This window comes from Cavia porcellus, unplaced genomic scaffold, assembly GCF_034190915.1.
Source record: "Cavia porcellus strain 051 isolate PalLab524CR breed Dunkin Hartley unplaced genomic scaffold, mCavPor4.1 scaffold_11, whole genome shotgun sequence".
NCBI classification, from domain to species: domain Eukaryota; kingdom Metazoa; phylum Chordata; class Mammalia; order Rodentia; family Caviidae; genus Cavia; species Cavia porcellus.
The window spans coordinates 47,824,249-47,839,909 of NW_026947494.1; the positions used below are offsets into that span (position 1 = coordinate 47,824,249).

At 36.3% G+C, this 15,661-nt stretch overlaps 1 protein-coding gene across 18 annotated transcripts in view; it reads right to left on the reverse strand.

Moving 5' to 3' along the window:
* The window catches only part of Pde4d (3',5'-cyclic-AMP phosphodiesterase 4D), a 1,361,839-nt gene that overhangs the window by 362,514 nt on the left and 983,664 nt on the right, over window positions 1-15,661 (reverse strand). Inside the window, exon 1 of one of the 18 annotated variants that reach the window (XM_063258695.1) lies at window positions 5,714-6,077. The exons of the other annotated variants lie outside the window; for them this stretch is intronic. Coding sequence (XP_063114765.1) covers window positions 5,714-5,838 — 125 coding nt within the window. The 5' untranslated portion in view covers window positions 5,839-6,077. Of the gene's footprint in view, window positions 1-5,713; window positions 6,078-15,661 lie in introns of those variants that run through there. 18 annotated transcript variants of the gene reach the window in all.

Below are 15,661 nucleotides of genomic sequence, written 5' to 3' on the forward strand. Positions count from 1 at the left end.
GGAGCTAGCAGGGCCCCTGGGTCAGTTTAGTTTCCAATATACTGAGTTTGAATTCTCTAGAGGAGATTGATAATGGGTAGTTGGACAAACAGTTCTAGTACTGCGGCGAGAATAAAGAACAAGAGATGTAGTTACTGGCAGTGTTTTTGTCCAGACATAGTAAGAATCAGAAGGAATTCTGAGAGTAATGAGAACCGTTAACTTTAAAGGGAAAACCATAGCCTCTTGTCAGGGCGAGAGTGTTACCTTTTGTCCCAGCCATTTCTGCTTTTGAAATTTCCTCTTTGTCGTGAAGATAAACTAATTTTGAAGGAAACACACATGGGCCTCACATATCCACAGTCACTGGGTTGTGCCCACAGGCATGGGGACAGGTGCCAGAGTTCAGCAGAGCTTCAATGCCAGGCCAATTAATATTTATTATCTTCTGTGTAATTTTGCCTAGTGATTTTCGCCCTCTCCTTGAAAAGCAGATCAATGTTTAGCACTTAGTCTAGAGCTAAAACAGTGCATTAGATCATTTATGATCTAATGATCATTTAATTCCTTTAATGAAATCTTAGCAGTCCCTCTACTGAAGAATAAGTCTTGAAAATGCAATAAACCTAATTTGAACAAATCAGAAGACAAATCAGGATATGAGACAGTTTGAATTACCAAATATTTTATAAATGTGGCTGTTGTCTATTTTTAACCAGCCTAAGGAAGCATTATTTAGTGATTACTACAAGAAAGATAAAGGAAAATGTTTTTATGAATTCATAAAAAATCATCAGTTGTTTGGATGCAAAATTTTCCAAAGAGCTCTAAAGTACTCCCCAGTCAACTTGTTTACATAAGGCCTTCTCAGTCTCAGTGCTATTGATATTTTGAATCAAATAATGCATAGGATATTTAAATACTTCTCTGTCTTCTGTGTCCATTAGTCAACCATGGTTAGTTTGGGGATAAGAAATAAAACCATTTCAGTTGGCAACAATCCTTTACATAGGTAACTAATTTAAGCAACCCCTCCAGCAAAGTGTAAAAAAGCAAGTGAAATGTTAGTAAGTCTAAATTACAGTGGTTATATTTGGTGAAGATTTACTGCTTAGAAAGTATTTCCTTTTGTTCCAGAACATACGGAGTACTATTTTGCAATGCCTCCCAGCTGCAGGTTCACAATTATAGAATCCATTTTTGTAAGTATGAGCTCACCAATCATTCAGAAATTGCCATTCAATTCCCAGATTCTTTCACAGCCATTGCTAGTAAATCATTTCTATGGACAGAGTTTGTCATGAGCTGAATAACGACTCTGAAATTTGTATTTTGAAGCTCTAGCTCACAATAACTTTGAATGTAACTGTGCATGGTATAGCATCTTTAAAGAGGTGACTAAGTCAAATTGAAGCCTCTATATTAATGGTCCGTTCCAATCTGACTGTTGTGTAATAGGAGTCGTAAATGTGGACACATGAAGACGTATGAAGGATGGGTGTGCATAGGAGAAAGACCATGTGAAGTCACCGTGAGAAGCTGTTTATCCAAAAGCCAATGAGAGAGGCAGCAGAATAAACCAAACCTGCAAACAACTTCATCTTGGACATCCAGCTTTCAAAAACAATATATTTACTTTGGTTAAGCCATCCAGCCTGTAGTACAGTATTTTATTATAGCAGATCAGTCAACTTAATACACTTTGAACAAATGAATAGCTTGATGATCAGAAGAAATCTAAGTGTACAACTTTGGTATCATTCCCAAAGGAGAAAACATGATGGGAAAGATTTGTATTTGTTCCTGTCTCTTTACCCTAATGAGAAGAGCACAAGCTTACCTAGCACTCAGGAAAACAGGCCAGAGAGTATAAGAAGATATACCAAAAGGGAGCACTGGGCAGGGTACAAGGTTTCCCAGCCAGCTGGATATTAAGCCACCAAAATGTGGAGAAGGCAACTAAATGGGGGGAAACAGTGCTGTAAAAGTAGCACCTACCACATAGCTGCTACCCAACCCTGTAAGGCATTAGCACCTCTGGTTTCATCTCTCATTGCTTTAATTTTTTACTTTCTATTTTGATTTTTTAAAATGTGAGGGTTTTTTTTTTTTGTCTTTTTCCTTTTTATCGGTACTGGGGATTGAACTCACGACTGCCTGCTTGCAAGGCAGGCGCTTATGCCGCTGAGCTAAATCCCCAGCCCCTAAAATGTAAGTTTTACATTACAGGAAGACAAACAAAACTGGTTCCATTTCACATCTTTTGCTACAAATTTTATGAATTTTTATGCTATGACATTTCTTAGTTACATTATTGTTTCCTTTAGAAGTTCTCTTGTTTTCCCCATGATGCATTCTTCTCCTATTGCCCATTATTTCAATATACATTATAATAATTATTATATATCATCATATATATTATAAAAGTATATATTTTTAGGAATTCAAAGTCAATTCCTGGTAATAACAGAATGTATGACCTCTATTCACCTAAGACAGTGACCTAAAGTCAGATCACTACCTGCAGCTTCTATAGGGAAATCAGAAAGGGAGATTCAACAGATTCAAAAGAAAAACACAGACAAAAATCTCTTGCCAAACACTCCACAAGGACCCATGCAAGAGAGTGCGAGATAATGTGTTCATAGCAAGGGGAGTACTTTGAGGGGGACTCATGGCAATGTGCTTTTTAATGTTATAATTTTTGTTAAAAGGTCCAAAAATTCTAATACGTTTGGAATATGTAATATGTAACGTGTGCATCCCAACATTTATGTATTATACAAACATTTACTGTTTAATCTGTGCGGGGCCTTTTACTGAGCCTGAGGAAGTAATGCCTGAACTATCTGTGCACTCTGAACCTTACAGCCTCACTGTGTGATGAAAGGGTAGATAAACCCTAAAGTTGATGTTTCAATCTTTATGTATTAAAACTGAGACACTAGTGATTAATAATATTAAGAGGAAATTATGTCTCTGTAAAAGTAATGTTAGAGCATTAGAATTCATAGAGGCTAGGAAAAATTTTTTAAATTCACAAATACAAAAACACAGATGGTAGGGCTGTCATTCTCCACAAAACTAACTTTAGTTAAAATCGAATAGTTTAACTTGTTAAAATTTTTGCTGTAACTCTTCAAATACAAATTGAGGACTGTAGAGTGACCATGTTGCAGGTGTGATTGAAAAGGGCTAAGGATGTATAAGGTTTTAAAAACCTGTATTTCAGTAACACATACGCTGCCAATAATACTCCACAACACGCTCTCCGTTGTTTGCAATGCTCTTACCTCACAGCTCGAGCCACTTTCTGAAAGGCTCTGGAAGTCCTCTTTCATGAGTCTAGAGTTATGCAGCTGTGGCTGCCTCTGAGTCTTGAATCATTCAAAATGTTTACCTTTCATGGTCATTTTGACTTTGGGCAAGAGCCTGGAGTCCCAGGGCACCAGATCCAATGGATGACACATCAGAACGTGTTAATGAGTCTGCCTTTCCGTTGAGCAGCATCGCAGGGACTCTCACAAAAGAGGACTTCTAAACTTGCTTCAGAACGTGGCAAGCACAAGAGGTAAGTGTATCCACGGCAAGGGGAGTACTTTGAGGGGGACTCATGGAAATGTGCTTTTTAATGCTATAATTTTTGTAAAAAAAAATTCAAACATTTGCTATCTATTTGATCATTTTTAAGCTGATTTTCAATTTGGAAATTATTTCCCAGTGTTCTAAGGCAAACATGCTGTTCCTTCAACAAATCATTATTTTATTAGATATACTTGGATTTGAACTGACTACATGTTACACTTATAATAGATTTCCCACTTCATGGTCTCCACAGATTTTAGCAGAAAGCCAGATTTCTGTTTATCTCCTCAATCTAACGCTTCATGGGTAGTTGACAGCAGCATCTGGCTCCGCCTCCTCACGCTCGGTCTTTCTCTTTGCTCCCTCTTTCTTTCCTTCCCTTCTTCCTTCCCCTTTCTCTCTTCCCACTTTTTCCTTTCTGTCTTCTTCATATATACATATTTTTTGTTATTAAGAGAGTAATTTCCTTTCTGCCAAAACCCTCAGCCATAAATATATAAAAACATAAACACACATAAAAACATAAGCACACTCTTAGATATGTTTTAAATGAGCCCACGAAAACACACTAAAAATATAACCAATAAATTCTGAGTAGATTTCAGTGAATGTAGGATGAAACACCAACATGTTAGTTCTATTTTTTTATCTATAGATTAAGAAGCTGAGGTTTTAGAATTCATAATTTTGAAAAATGAGTTATGGGATAAAAAGATATTCTCTATGATTTAGCTATCCTATCATTCATTCGTTTGTCCTTCCATGATGGCCTTTATTTCCTATCATATTCATACTTCCATGTCATAAAAGCTCCTAATAGAATACTTTAAGCTACACATATCTCTTCACGAAAATTCATTTAACTTATTATTGCTGAACATAAGTAATGCATATATTTTTTAAAAGTTGAATCTGACATTTTCACAAACTTCAAAATCTATACTCTAAAAAATTGCTTATTGTGATATGCCTTTCAAAACTATTTGCTCAAAAATTCATTATGATGACCAATTTTATAGCTAATTGAAAAAAAAAAAAAACTAACTGGGAGTGAGTCTAACGTCCCCAGGGATCTGCGGTATATATATGCCATATCAGTATATGTATACACAAACTTGCATAAAACATAAATCAACTAACTTATATAGAAAAGTGATTATTTGTGAGCAATAAAAACTAAAGAAGTGGGCAGGAGCATAGCATTTACATGTGGTTTTGCCAACTCCTGTGGGTGTATACTGTTGTCAGCCCCCTCTGCCAGCCAGAGAAGGGAGCAGGATCACTGAGCACCACTGAGCCAAGCTGGGTGTCTGAGGATACATTTTTCTGAGCATATTTTAAAATGGTTGATTGTAGCTGTTACGCTGTTATAAATTTAAATGGTGCTAAAACTGGACAGAAAAGCCCTGATATTTGGGGGGTAAAATAAAATATTGACCCTGACTTAAATAAAAAAAAAGTTCATTGCCATCTAATCAAACACTCATTTGCTACAGCAGAAAACCTAAGCCCAAGGCATTTCTGAAGATGTGGAAACTTTTTCTAATCACTCAAAAGCCTAAACATTCCTTACTGTTTATAACAAGGGTATATGGGGCGAAATTGATGCCAGGTGCACACACCACAGGGGTGGAAACTCTGAGTTAGCAGAGCTAGAACGCTGATCCAGAAATGACGACTTCCCTACAGTAAAACACACTGTGCTCTTCTGGAGTGGCCACCTGAAAATACCACTTTCTGTGCAATATAGCACACATTTATACACTCTGGCATCAAGGAAAGATAGTAATGGGCTACTGGGCATCTGGTATTATGCACTGCCACTAAATATATGCATTATTTGGTTAAATCCCTTTTCAAATCCTCATTATGCAGAAGTCTGATGGAAATATTAACAACCTCTCAAATTCTTAAAATCTACAGACCTTGAAACCAGATTAGCTTTTGTTAAACAGCTAAGCTAAGAAAAAAATTTTTTTTTTAGTTTCCTTCCCTGGTTAATTTTTTTTTTCAAACAATCTAGAATGCTGAATTAAATATCTAACCTCCCGATCCTGACCTTTCCAGCTCAGCTGACTTCCAAAAGCAGTTATTAAAGAGTAAAAAGTACATTTCACTAAAAGACAACTACAGGAAAGAAAGCGGTTACCGTCTCCTCTGTGGCTTAATATCAATTGGCTTGTTGATTGCATAAGGCGATCCATGAACATAAGCGCTTCGGAATCTAGCCACCTTCCCCAGCGTTAGGTGCTCACAGCTGGTCGGCAAGCTCATTTTATCCAAAAGGCAGGAAACAAAAGCAAATCTTAGCAGTCAGTCCAGCATTCCTGGGAAGGCTGGAAAGAACGTGTCAGATAATGGATTTCAGACAGATGCTGCCCACTGGTCGTCCGGTGTTTTTCTTCAAAAGTAAATGCGCGTTTCTCAGAGACTGCATGCTCTACCTTGTTTTCTCTTCATGGATACAGGAAGCTTGTTGCTTATTTCTAACCAGAGTAGTGCTCTGGCCAATAACTGGCTGAGATGATGAAGTAGAAATTCTGTAGCTCCACAAAAGAATATTTCCACCCAGACCAAACCTCTGAGTAGGCAGTAAGATTCAATCCATTTCTTTCTAATGTTGAAAAGGATGTCCAGCTAATGTAGTGATTGAGTAATCAGCTATTTACTTATACACCAAGCACACATCAGGAAGGGAATAATCAACTGCTTGATATACTTTCAAGAGAGGAAATTGTTTGCTAAACTGATTACAAACGTTTAGAAAATAAAATGAGCACATGGAAATAATTATGGATGATTTTCTGGTAAAAAAAAATTGTGGGCCCCCTTTTATAAGTTACTGCTCACAGTAGAACTGAGTTCAGCCTCTAGGCAACAGAACTATTCCAAGCAAAGGCCTACATGTACTAGCACCTCGGTGGTGATATTTTCCCTTTTTAAAACTTTCTCTAAAAATTACAGCCTCTGCATGCTCTTTAGATGAAGATCTATTGAAAAATTAATAGTCAATATATTACTTATAATTACTTATAAATCAATTTTTCATGACAGTGAAATCAAATTGAAGGAATTAAAAATGATAGAAAATGATCCTACTCCAGGCATCAAAAACTATTCAGACCTACTCACCAATTTATTAAGGAGTCCCAGGACCTGGGAAAGCATAAAGTATGCTAAAAGAAAACTATTTTACTCTGTAGTGGCCGAGTTCACCCTGGGTTTTAGCAGCATATATTACTTAATTTTAAGAATTTTAATTTTTCAAAGTTAGACAATTTTGCATTTGAAAATAAATATTTCTAAAGATTATATACATTATAGAGTGATAATTATCTATGTATATACATACATACATAGATTATATATATATATATATATATATATATATATTTTTTTTTTTATAGAGATGATCCTTTGTTGCTTAGGCTGGACCTGAAATGCTAGGCTTCAGGGATTTTCCTGCCTCAGCCTCCCAAGTGGCTGGAACTTCATAAGCCAGAGATTATGCCTGGCCACGCTTGTTATAACATTTATCTTGTCAAAAATACATAGGCTTACAACTAAAATTATTGCCAATTTTCTTCTCATGAATTTTATCACTTTTTGTTTACTCTACCAAACATATATAGATACAAACACAAATATGAGTATATACACATGCACATAAATACAGTAGAGAGATCTTTTTTGTGGAGTGAGATTGTGGTATACATAATCTTTTATAAATGCTTTTGCACTTAAAAGAAATCATGGATAATGTAATAATGTAAAATTCCATGGAATGGCTGCATCATCATTTCCTCAACTAGTCCTTTCTGGTGCATATATAATTTTTTACTTCTATACATAAACACAGTTTTCAAAATATTATAATTGATTGGTGCTTTTATTGCTGGAAACCAACAGCTAGGTCACAAATTGTTTGCATTTTTCACTTTAGTAGGCTATAGTGGTGTACAATCTCCCAACTCTTGTACAAAGATGTCCATTTCCTCATGCTCTAACAACACAATTTACTGACACCCAAGTCTCTTTCCTTGTAGAAATAAGCTAACTAGTTTCCAAAACGTCCAGTGACTGCATATGGTTCCTGGCTAACATGAAAATGTTACTAAGGTTCCTACAAAGGTAACAGCAGCTGAACTTAACAGAAAAATATGGGAGCATCAAGGGATGGGTTAGAAAGGCTGTGGGCAAGTATATAAAGGTGGAACTCTGGAATTGTATCAAATGAGAGATTATTCTAAGCAAGAATGGTTAGTAAATTCTTTCTTAGTTTGCATAATTAACAAGACACTAGATATGAAGGGAGTTCCTTCTATGTTTTTAATCTTCAGTATTTTTCTTAATCAGAATACTATTTCATAATTTGGAAAACAGCACTTTTAAAAGGCAGAGGTAGTTTCTACTGACTACCAATTAACTGTAATGTATAAATATTTGTAATAATTTTTCTTGAGTTGAAGAGGCCCTTTGGACCTGTTCTACCATTTCAGAATCCTAAGAGCAAAAGCTCAATAAAACAAGTTAACTTAGGATTTTTGTCCAGTAGAAGAGGGTAAGAGCTGCTTCATATAAGAATGTCCTACAAAGTATAACAATCAGAACCTACACGGTAAGACATCAAACTTGAAGAGAAATAGGTGTCCACTGGAGGATAAAATTCTTTGGTTTTTCTTAGCAGTGACATTTTTTGCTTAGGATAACTGGGCAATAATTTGACAAGAACTTGGCAGGATTACTTGTACTTAAATTGGGATGAGAAGAAACTACTGCTAAAATCCAACCTGCCAAAAATACAGAACCGGTGAGAACTCTCTCCAGTTAATAGAAGTGGTCTTTAGAAAAGTGAATATTACGGTTTCAGCAAATTCCTGTCTTTAGGGCTGCACAGAGGCAGTTGTGGACTTTATCTCTGTGAAAATAAGAATATTTTTGAGAGTTTAATTTCATCTAAGCACTAGAAACACAGACGATGCAGATTTACAGAAAACTGGAAATCATACCACACTGAGAAAGATCAGGCCTACCTAGCTAAGTTTTATATGATTTCCCACACTACAGTTTCTGTGGCAAACAGGCCTGGGGTTCAACACAGATCTCATTTACCATCCCTACGATTCCAAACCCATGAGAACATTAAAACAAAGGCAGAAGTCACATTGAAGTACCTGAACATCAAAAATTTTATTACACTATCTACCAATGTCTGCCACAACAATTAAACACAATTGCCATTTAAAAGTAGCGATTTGAGGTAATAGGATTCTCCATTTAACAATTGAAATAATATTTACTAAATAAGATTTTTTTTCAACCCTTTGATTCACACTGGCCTCAGTTTTATTCCTTTTTATAGTTTGTTTTATTTTTGGTGTGTGTGTGTGTGTGTGTGTGTGTGTGTGTGTGTGTGTGATGCTGAGGACTGAACCCAGGGTCTCGCCTATGCTAGGCAGATGCTCTACTTCTGAGTTGATGAGCCCCAGGCCCTGGAGAAACCCAGGAATATTTAGAACATGCAGGCATCATTCATTTGTGTCCCTAACAGGGCACACATATTACTGACATATTTCTCCTGGCTTGTGAATTGGTATTTCTTTCTTCCCCAGACTTTATGTTCTCTTCCTCTCTCCTCTCCTGACCTATTAGCAATGCTGATTGGGTTCAATTTTGCCTTCACTTCTCTAGGCGTTCTTCAGTCTGTCCTCTACAATTCTTGGCCAATGCGCTTAGACAGAGACGTTATGCCCTATATGTGCAGAAAAATTTGCATATCTTTATCCAGAGTCAGTTCACATCTTTCTGGTATTACCATCAATCACTGATGAGAATATACCACTTGGCAATCCTACAGGTACCTTGTTCTAACATTCAACAGATAATTCAGACCAATTATTTTCCCCTACTTCCCAGCATACATTTTTCCCTGTGTTTTCCAGCATTGGGACCATTCAGCCAACCATTCTTCATTAGTGATCTGATCATAACTGTTAATCAGGTCACAATTTTTATAGACATGAACATTAATAATAACGATAAATAACACTGATCACAAGTTTCCTGTGTGCTCAGCACTGTTGTTAGCAGGAATTAATTAACTGAAGTCTCACAACTTCTTGCAAGTTGGACGCTCTTGCTATACTCCTTTTTCAGATGACAAACAACGTACAAGGAGATTAAAATACACACTTCAGCTGACACTGAATGTCAGATGGTGGGTCAGAGTGAAGAACCAGTTAACCTGGCCCCAAAAACAAGACTATGCATATCGTGTCTATTCATAGTGTTTTCTTCAGTAGCTTTCCTAATTATCTTTTGTTTTCTTTCTCATATTTTACCTAGGGTAACATTTCCAGTTTTTCTTTCTCAAGTCGATTCTCCTTTGACTTCCGCAGGCATTTTAAAATGGAAGTGTGATCATGTGAGACTCTTACTTACAATTATTCAATGACATTGGTGATAGTGTTCCAAATCTAAATCCCTAGGTCCAGCAGAGATTCTGCGTGTGACCGTGTTCCCCCTCCCCTACCTGTCCCAGGAGCACCTGCAGTGACCTTCCTGTGCACTGCCTTTCCCACACAAGAGGCCACCACAGTGGTTCAGCCTTTGACCAGAGCACTGTTATTGCTCCCCTCTGGCTGGTTAACACTTCCAAGTGTTATCTTATGGGAAACATCCTCTACTTCTCAGTTTTACTTAGATGTCTCTCATCTATTTTCTACCTGTGTGTGACTCTTGGCAGAGTTTCATGGCTGTTCACATATATTAAGCTCTTCCCTGTGCCATTATAGTTTCTTGAAAGCAAAAGTTCTCCCCTACATTGCTTCATAATTCTGGCACTTCAAGTCACACTTGTTTGTGAAATAAGATAATCGAAGTTATAAAATGCAGAATCCAAAGTCCTGCTAAATTCTTTCCTTAACTTCACTCCAAGTTTCACCTCCCCAAGTAATAATCAAAACTATTAATTATTAAGATACATCTTAAGTAGTGGAACTATCCCACATGTGCTATGAAAACAGAACTGTTTTGCCAGGAGTACCCACTGGAACATAGAAACAATCTTCTCCAGGTGCAAGGGACGCGCACAATTTTAATTAGAGGCAAGAGGGATGTGCTTGCTTGGCTGACCGTTTCCGTTTCAGAACTAACAATCATCAAAGTAGTTATTCAATCATATAAATAAGCACAGTATCATGCTCTAGGTTTTGGAATTATACTAACAAATTATGAATTGGAATTTTTGTGAGAGCCCACTTTATAAATTCTGAAATCACACTTCACACAGTCTTGTACATAGTGGCAATTATAAGAAGCAAATATAGTACTATGAGCACAGATAAAGATTTAATGACCATAAAAATTGTCACAGTGTGTTCTAAAATAGTAAAAAGATTTCAATTTCCGTACTGTCCAAATGATTAAATTATGAGTATCAATTCAATGTGGATATCTTGAATCCATTAAAATGAAACTGTTGAAAAACTCCCAGTATTTCTGCCCCCAAAATTACAAATATATGTGCACACAAAAAATCTTCACTAATTAATTCCATTTTGGTAAGAGATCTGAACCTTTTGGTATATGGTATATTTAGTCTCTTTGGAATTTTATTAACAAGACAATCTCTTGGTTGTGAAAACCATCAAGACTGAATTGTATGCTTTTCAGAATTAAAGAACATAAGTGTTCTTTAAACCAGAGAATTAGCAGGACTAACTCAATTTTATAACAGGGACAACAGCATTGAGCCAGATGCTTTGTGTTTTATAAGAAAGCACGTTTTGGGTGAGTAGATTCTCATGTAAAAAGTTTTATTCTCCTTTTAATGAAATCTGCCTTGAGAACAATTTCTTTCAAGACCTTACTTTATGTTAATCTGTCAGTTCCCTCAAATTTCAGCAAAATGGTGAGGAGCACATGAAGTTAAATTTATTAAAACTAATAAGGGAACAGATCACTTGGACAAAGTTTTAAAGCTTTGGAAAAGGAAGTCCATGAAGCAAGTAGTTAGGCCAGCTTTGTTCGTTCTCAGTTTTGCTGAACAGGGGTGGGAACATGGAGCGGGTGCCAGTACTAGTTAACAGGGACAAGAAATTATGTTAGTTTCTATTCTCCTTTCCAACAAAAGCCCACAGGATAACAATTCTATTTTAACAAAAGATTATAAATCCAAAGTTGAGGCTGGAGTTAAAGAAGCAATAAAGTAAAATTGAATAAACTGACGCTCATTCATTGAGGTTTCAAGTAGGCCCACACAATTCAGGCCTCCCAGCTCTTCATCAGCTGTTTGAATGTTAAATGGAGTGAGTTTTTGCTTTAGAATGTACGGAAATGAAAACAAATGTGTTTAATGTGCACAACAGGCTTTGACAACATGACTTCTCCAACAGATGTCCTACTCTACTTCCCACACTGTCATACATAAAAAGCAGTCTATTCCCCAAGATGTGAAATGTTGCCAATGTTCACTTGCAAAAGAATTTTTAACAGTAGAAGCCATGGAAAGAATTAAAATGCTTTAAGCTCATGTCCAAATAACCAAATGTCTTGTATCATTACACAATCGCAAGATGAAACACAATCATGCTCTGAGTTCCTACTCTGTCAAGTAGCTGGTTGAGCAAAGTGGAGGTATCTTTGGCAAGTATTTCTCTGTACTTGCCAGATCACTTTTTAATAATCTGTCACTCTGTGTTATACTTAACTACGTTTTCAGCATTAGTTGAGCATGTAGTTTACATACATACAAGAAGCAGATGAGACAGTTTCTATCTAGGAAAAAAAAATCACTTAATGTCCAGTTCTCATATCATGTCATAATTATCTTCAGTTGTCAATAAAGATAGAAATAAAAGTAATACAGCATTAGCAATCTTATTTGTGTTTAGCTAATATCACATCTAGCTTACACGCAGTCTACATTGTGACTTACTGCCTTGTGTTCTATTTTTCATGTTCTCTTTTCTAGGATTGATTATAAACACAAGGTAGGCAGACCTATGGCTTATTTATCATTGAGTTCTCCACAGTCCTCAGTAATTCTCTATACGTAGTGTCATATAGTATATTTCTCTGCACATAGTAGGTGTTCAGTAAATATTTGCCACAAAAAAGACTTTCACCCATATTTTGTTTTGATTGATTGTTCCAAATGAGGGATCCGACTAATCAGCTTGCCTTAATAGTATATGGCTATTGTGATGAAAGTTATTAGCTAGTGCTTCTTTATTCTTAAAAGTATTGTTGTGTGGTGTATAAATTATCTTGTTATCACTTGCCTCTGAAATTGCAAATTTCCAAGGTTGGCTCAGCTACTTGACTGAAGCATCTCAGAGACAAAGCCTGTGTCTTACTCATTACTGCTTTTCCAAATCTGTATTTATACTCAATTCTCCTAGGGTCTGTATCAATAAAAAAATAGGAAAATTCCTGGCTAAATCTAACTGAGTACATCTAAATAAGAGATAAAAGGTCAGGGAATGAGCCATAGATATAAGGTGGAGAAATACCAATTTAGATTATTTTTAAAATTTAGACACTACAAAAATTATCTTCCTGCATTCAATTCCTTATAGCTGTGTAAAATACTTATGTATTGATAAGTTAATTCAACACAATTTCTGAATTACTCATCATAGAAGGAGAGGCTACAAAGAGCATGTGATTTTCAGAAGCAAGTCACTTTGACTACCCTGCACTGCCCTAAAAGGCTTACTTAACCAGTGGAGAGAAATGGCATTTTTTCAGCATTGGTTTCCATGACACTTAATCTTTAGTCCCTCATTCAACAAATATTTATCAAGGTACTATTTTCCAAAGTGGGAATTGAACCAGTAGTAGGAAAAACAAAACAAAACAAAACAATAACAACCAATAGGAAAAAAAAAAATCAGACATCTTTGTTCCTTCTCAATTTTGTTAAACAGGGGTGGGAACAAGAAATGCCACATTTCAGCCGAGACAGGCAGATGGGCACATCAGTAGGTAAAGCATGTAAGACAGATGAAACTAGCTATGGAGATAGCGGAAATGGGCACAAAGAATCAGGCACATTGGTATGAAGGGATTTATAACTCAGAAGTAGATGACAAAAGAGGGTGGCTTCTTGTGATAAATGACTCAGAAAGGGACACAGGTACAAGCGCCTCTCTAGAGGTAAGCAAGCAGGTGCAGGCGTGAGAAGTGTTAGTGCAATATTTGCTGAGTAAGTAAGAAAATGAGTGATCAGATATTAGTTGCAAAATTAAGAGAACAAATCTGTCACCTAAGGAAAAAATAACCCCATCAAGTTAACATGACTTATAACTTAACCATGATTAATGTTTTACAAGCCCTAAACTATTAATTAATGCAAGAGCTACTTTTTTGTCTGCTGTGATTCACTCCTTTGTTGATGGACTATTTCTATGTTAGTCATTAGATAATTTAATATACACAACTGTGACTTAACCACCAACACTCAGAAGTTGCCTGTTAAACTTGATGGTTAAATCCCAAGTCGAAGTTACAGAATGTAAAGGCAATTATAGAAAACATAAATTAAATTAGTGGTAATTAGCATTAAGACCTTACTAGCTCCCTTAATTTTTTTTTTTTTTTTAATCAGTACCGGGGATCGAACTCACAACTGTCTGTTTGCAAGGCAGGTACTTATGTCGCTGAGCTAAATAAATCCCCAGCCCCTTCCTTAATTATTTAACAGCAGAAATTAGTGCTAAAATTTTAAACAGATTTAAAAAATTTTTAAATATCTTTTCGTATTTCCCTCAGACAAATAATCAGTTATAATTTCATGGACTCGTCACTACAGCAACAAGTACAGATAAAATGTCTACTGAGCACTCCCTTGGTGCGATCACACACTATGCTAAGAACTTTGCATGTAAGCAACTCTCTTAGTTGAAAGGTCTATTGGAAGTGATTGGAAAGATAGCCTTCCCCTACTGTGTAAAGACTTCCTGAGAAGATATAAATCTGTCCTGGTACCAGCAATAATCTGCTTCACAGGATGGCAAGAAAAATCTCTCTCTCTCTCTCTCTCTCTCTCTCTCTCTCTCTCTCTCTCTCTCTGTCTCTCTGACAGTGTCTTGCTATGTATGTAGTTCAGGCTGGCTTTGAACTCACTGTGTAGCAAACTTGAACTTGAAGTGATCCTCCTGCCTCAGTCTCCGGAGAACAGGAATTACAGTTGTCTGCCGCCATGTTTGGCTTTTAAAAGTTCTTTGTACCAAACTAAATTTCACCTCCGTAAAAGTACTGTCCCTTGATCTGAGCCCTGAAGTAACAGAAAGTAAGCCTAAGTAGTGTGGAATATGAAAGTTCTCTGCTTGTCTCACTGGAGCCTTTCATCCTCCTGCTGTCCCGGGCTACGTAGCCTCTGTTCCCTTACTTGTTAGTAATACGTCATAATTTCCAGATGCCCCACCATCCAGGCAATGTGGTGCTGGAAAGACTCCCAATTGTTGGTTTCTGTTAAAGTGAGATACCTGAAATGAATCCCACATTCAGGTATGACACGACTGCTGCCAAGCAGAGAGACAGTAAGCTTTATTTTTCTGTTCACCATACATTTATAAATAAGCTATAAGGCAGAATCCTCCACATATTTTAAATTCAGATCCATCAATCTTAGAAATCCATCATTCCATGTAGATGAATTATGAGCTCAAAAGCTCATAATTTAATTTTATTAGTAAACATAAATAATTATGGATCATGACTTTATATTTTATTATGCTCATTGGCTTATTCAAACTCATGTTCTTGTAAGTCTGATTGACTGGATAAACAACATCAAAGCATGCAGTGAATCTTTATTTGGTATTCTTCATCTTATCCTCAAGTGGTAACAATACTAACTGTACTTTTAGCCACCTAAATATTTACTATGTGTGCAATAATATGAGAGATTACAAAACTACTTCACAAAATAAAATGTATAATTGCTGCAGTGTTTTCCTTATTTATAGTAAATATAGTAACTGACAGTAAGATTATGATTAATTTTCTGAAAATTAGGAACTACAATGATAACAATGGCCTGCGAGACCAGAACTTTTGTTAAAGAGACTCAAGACTTACTGTGAAACAC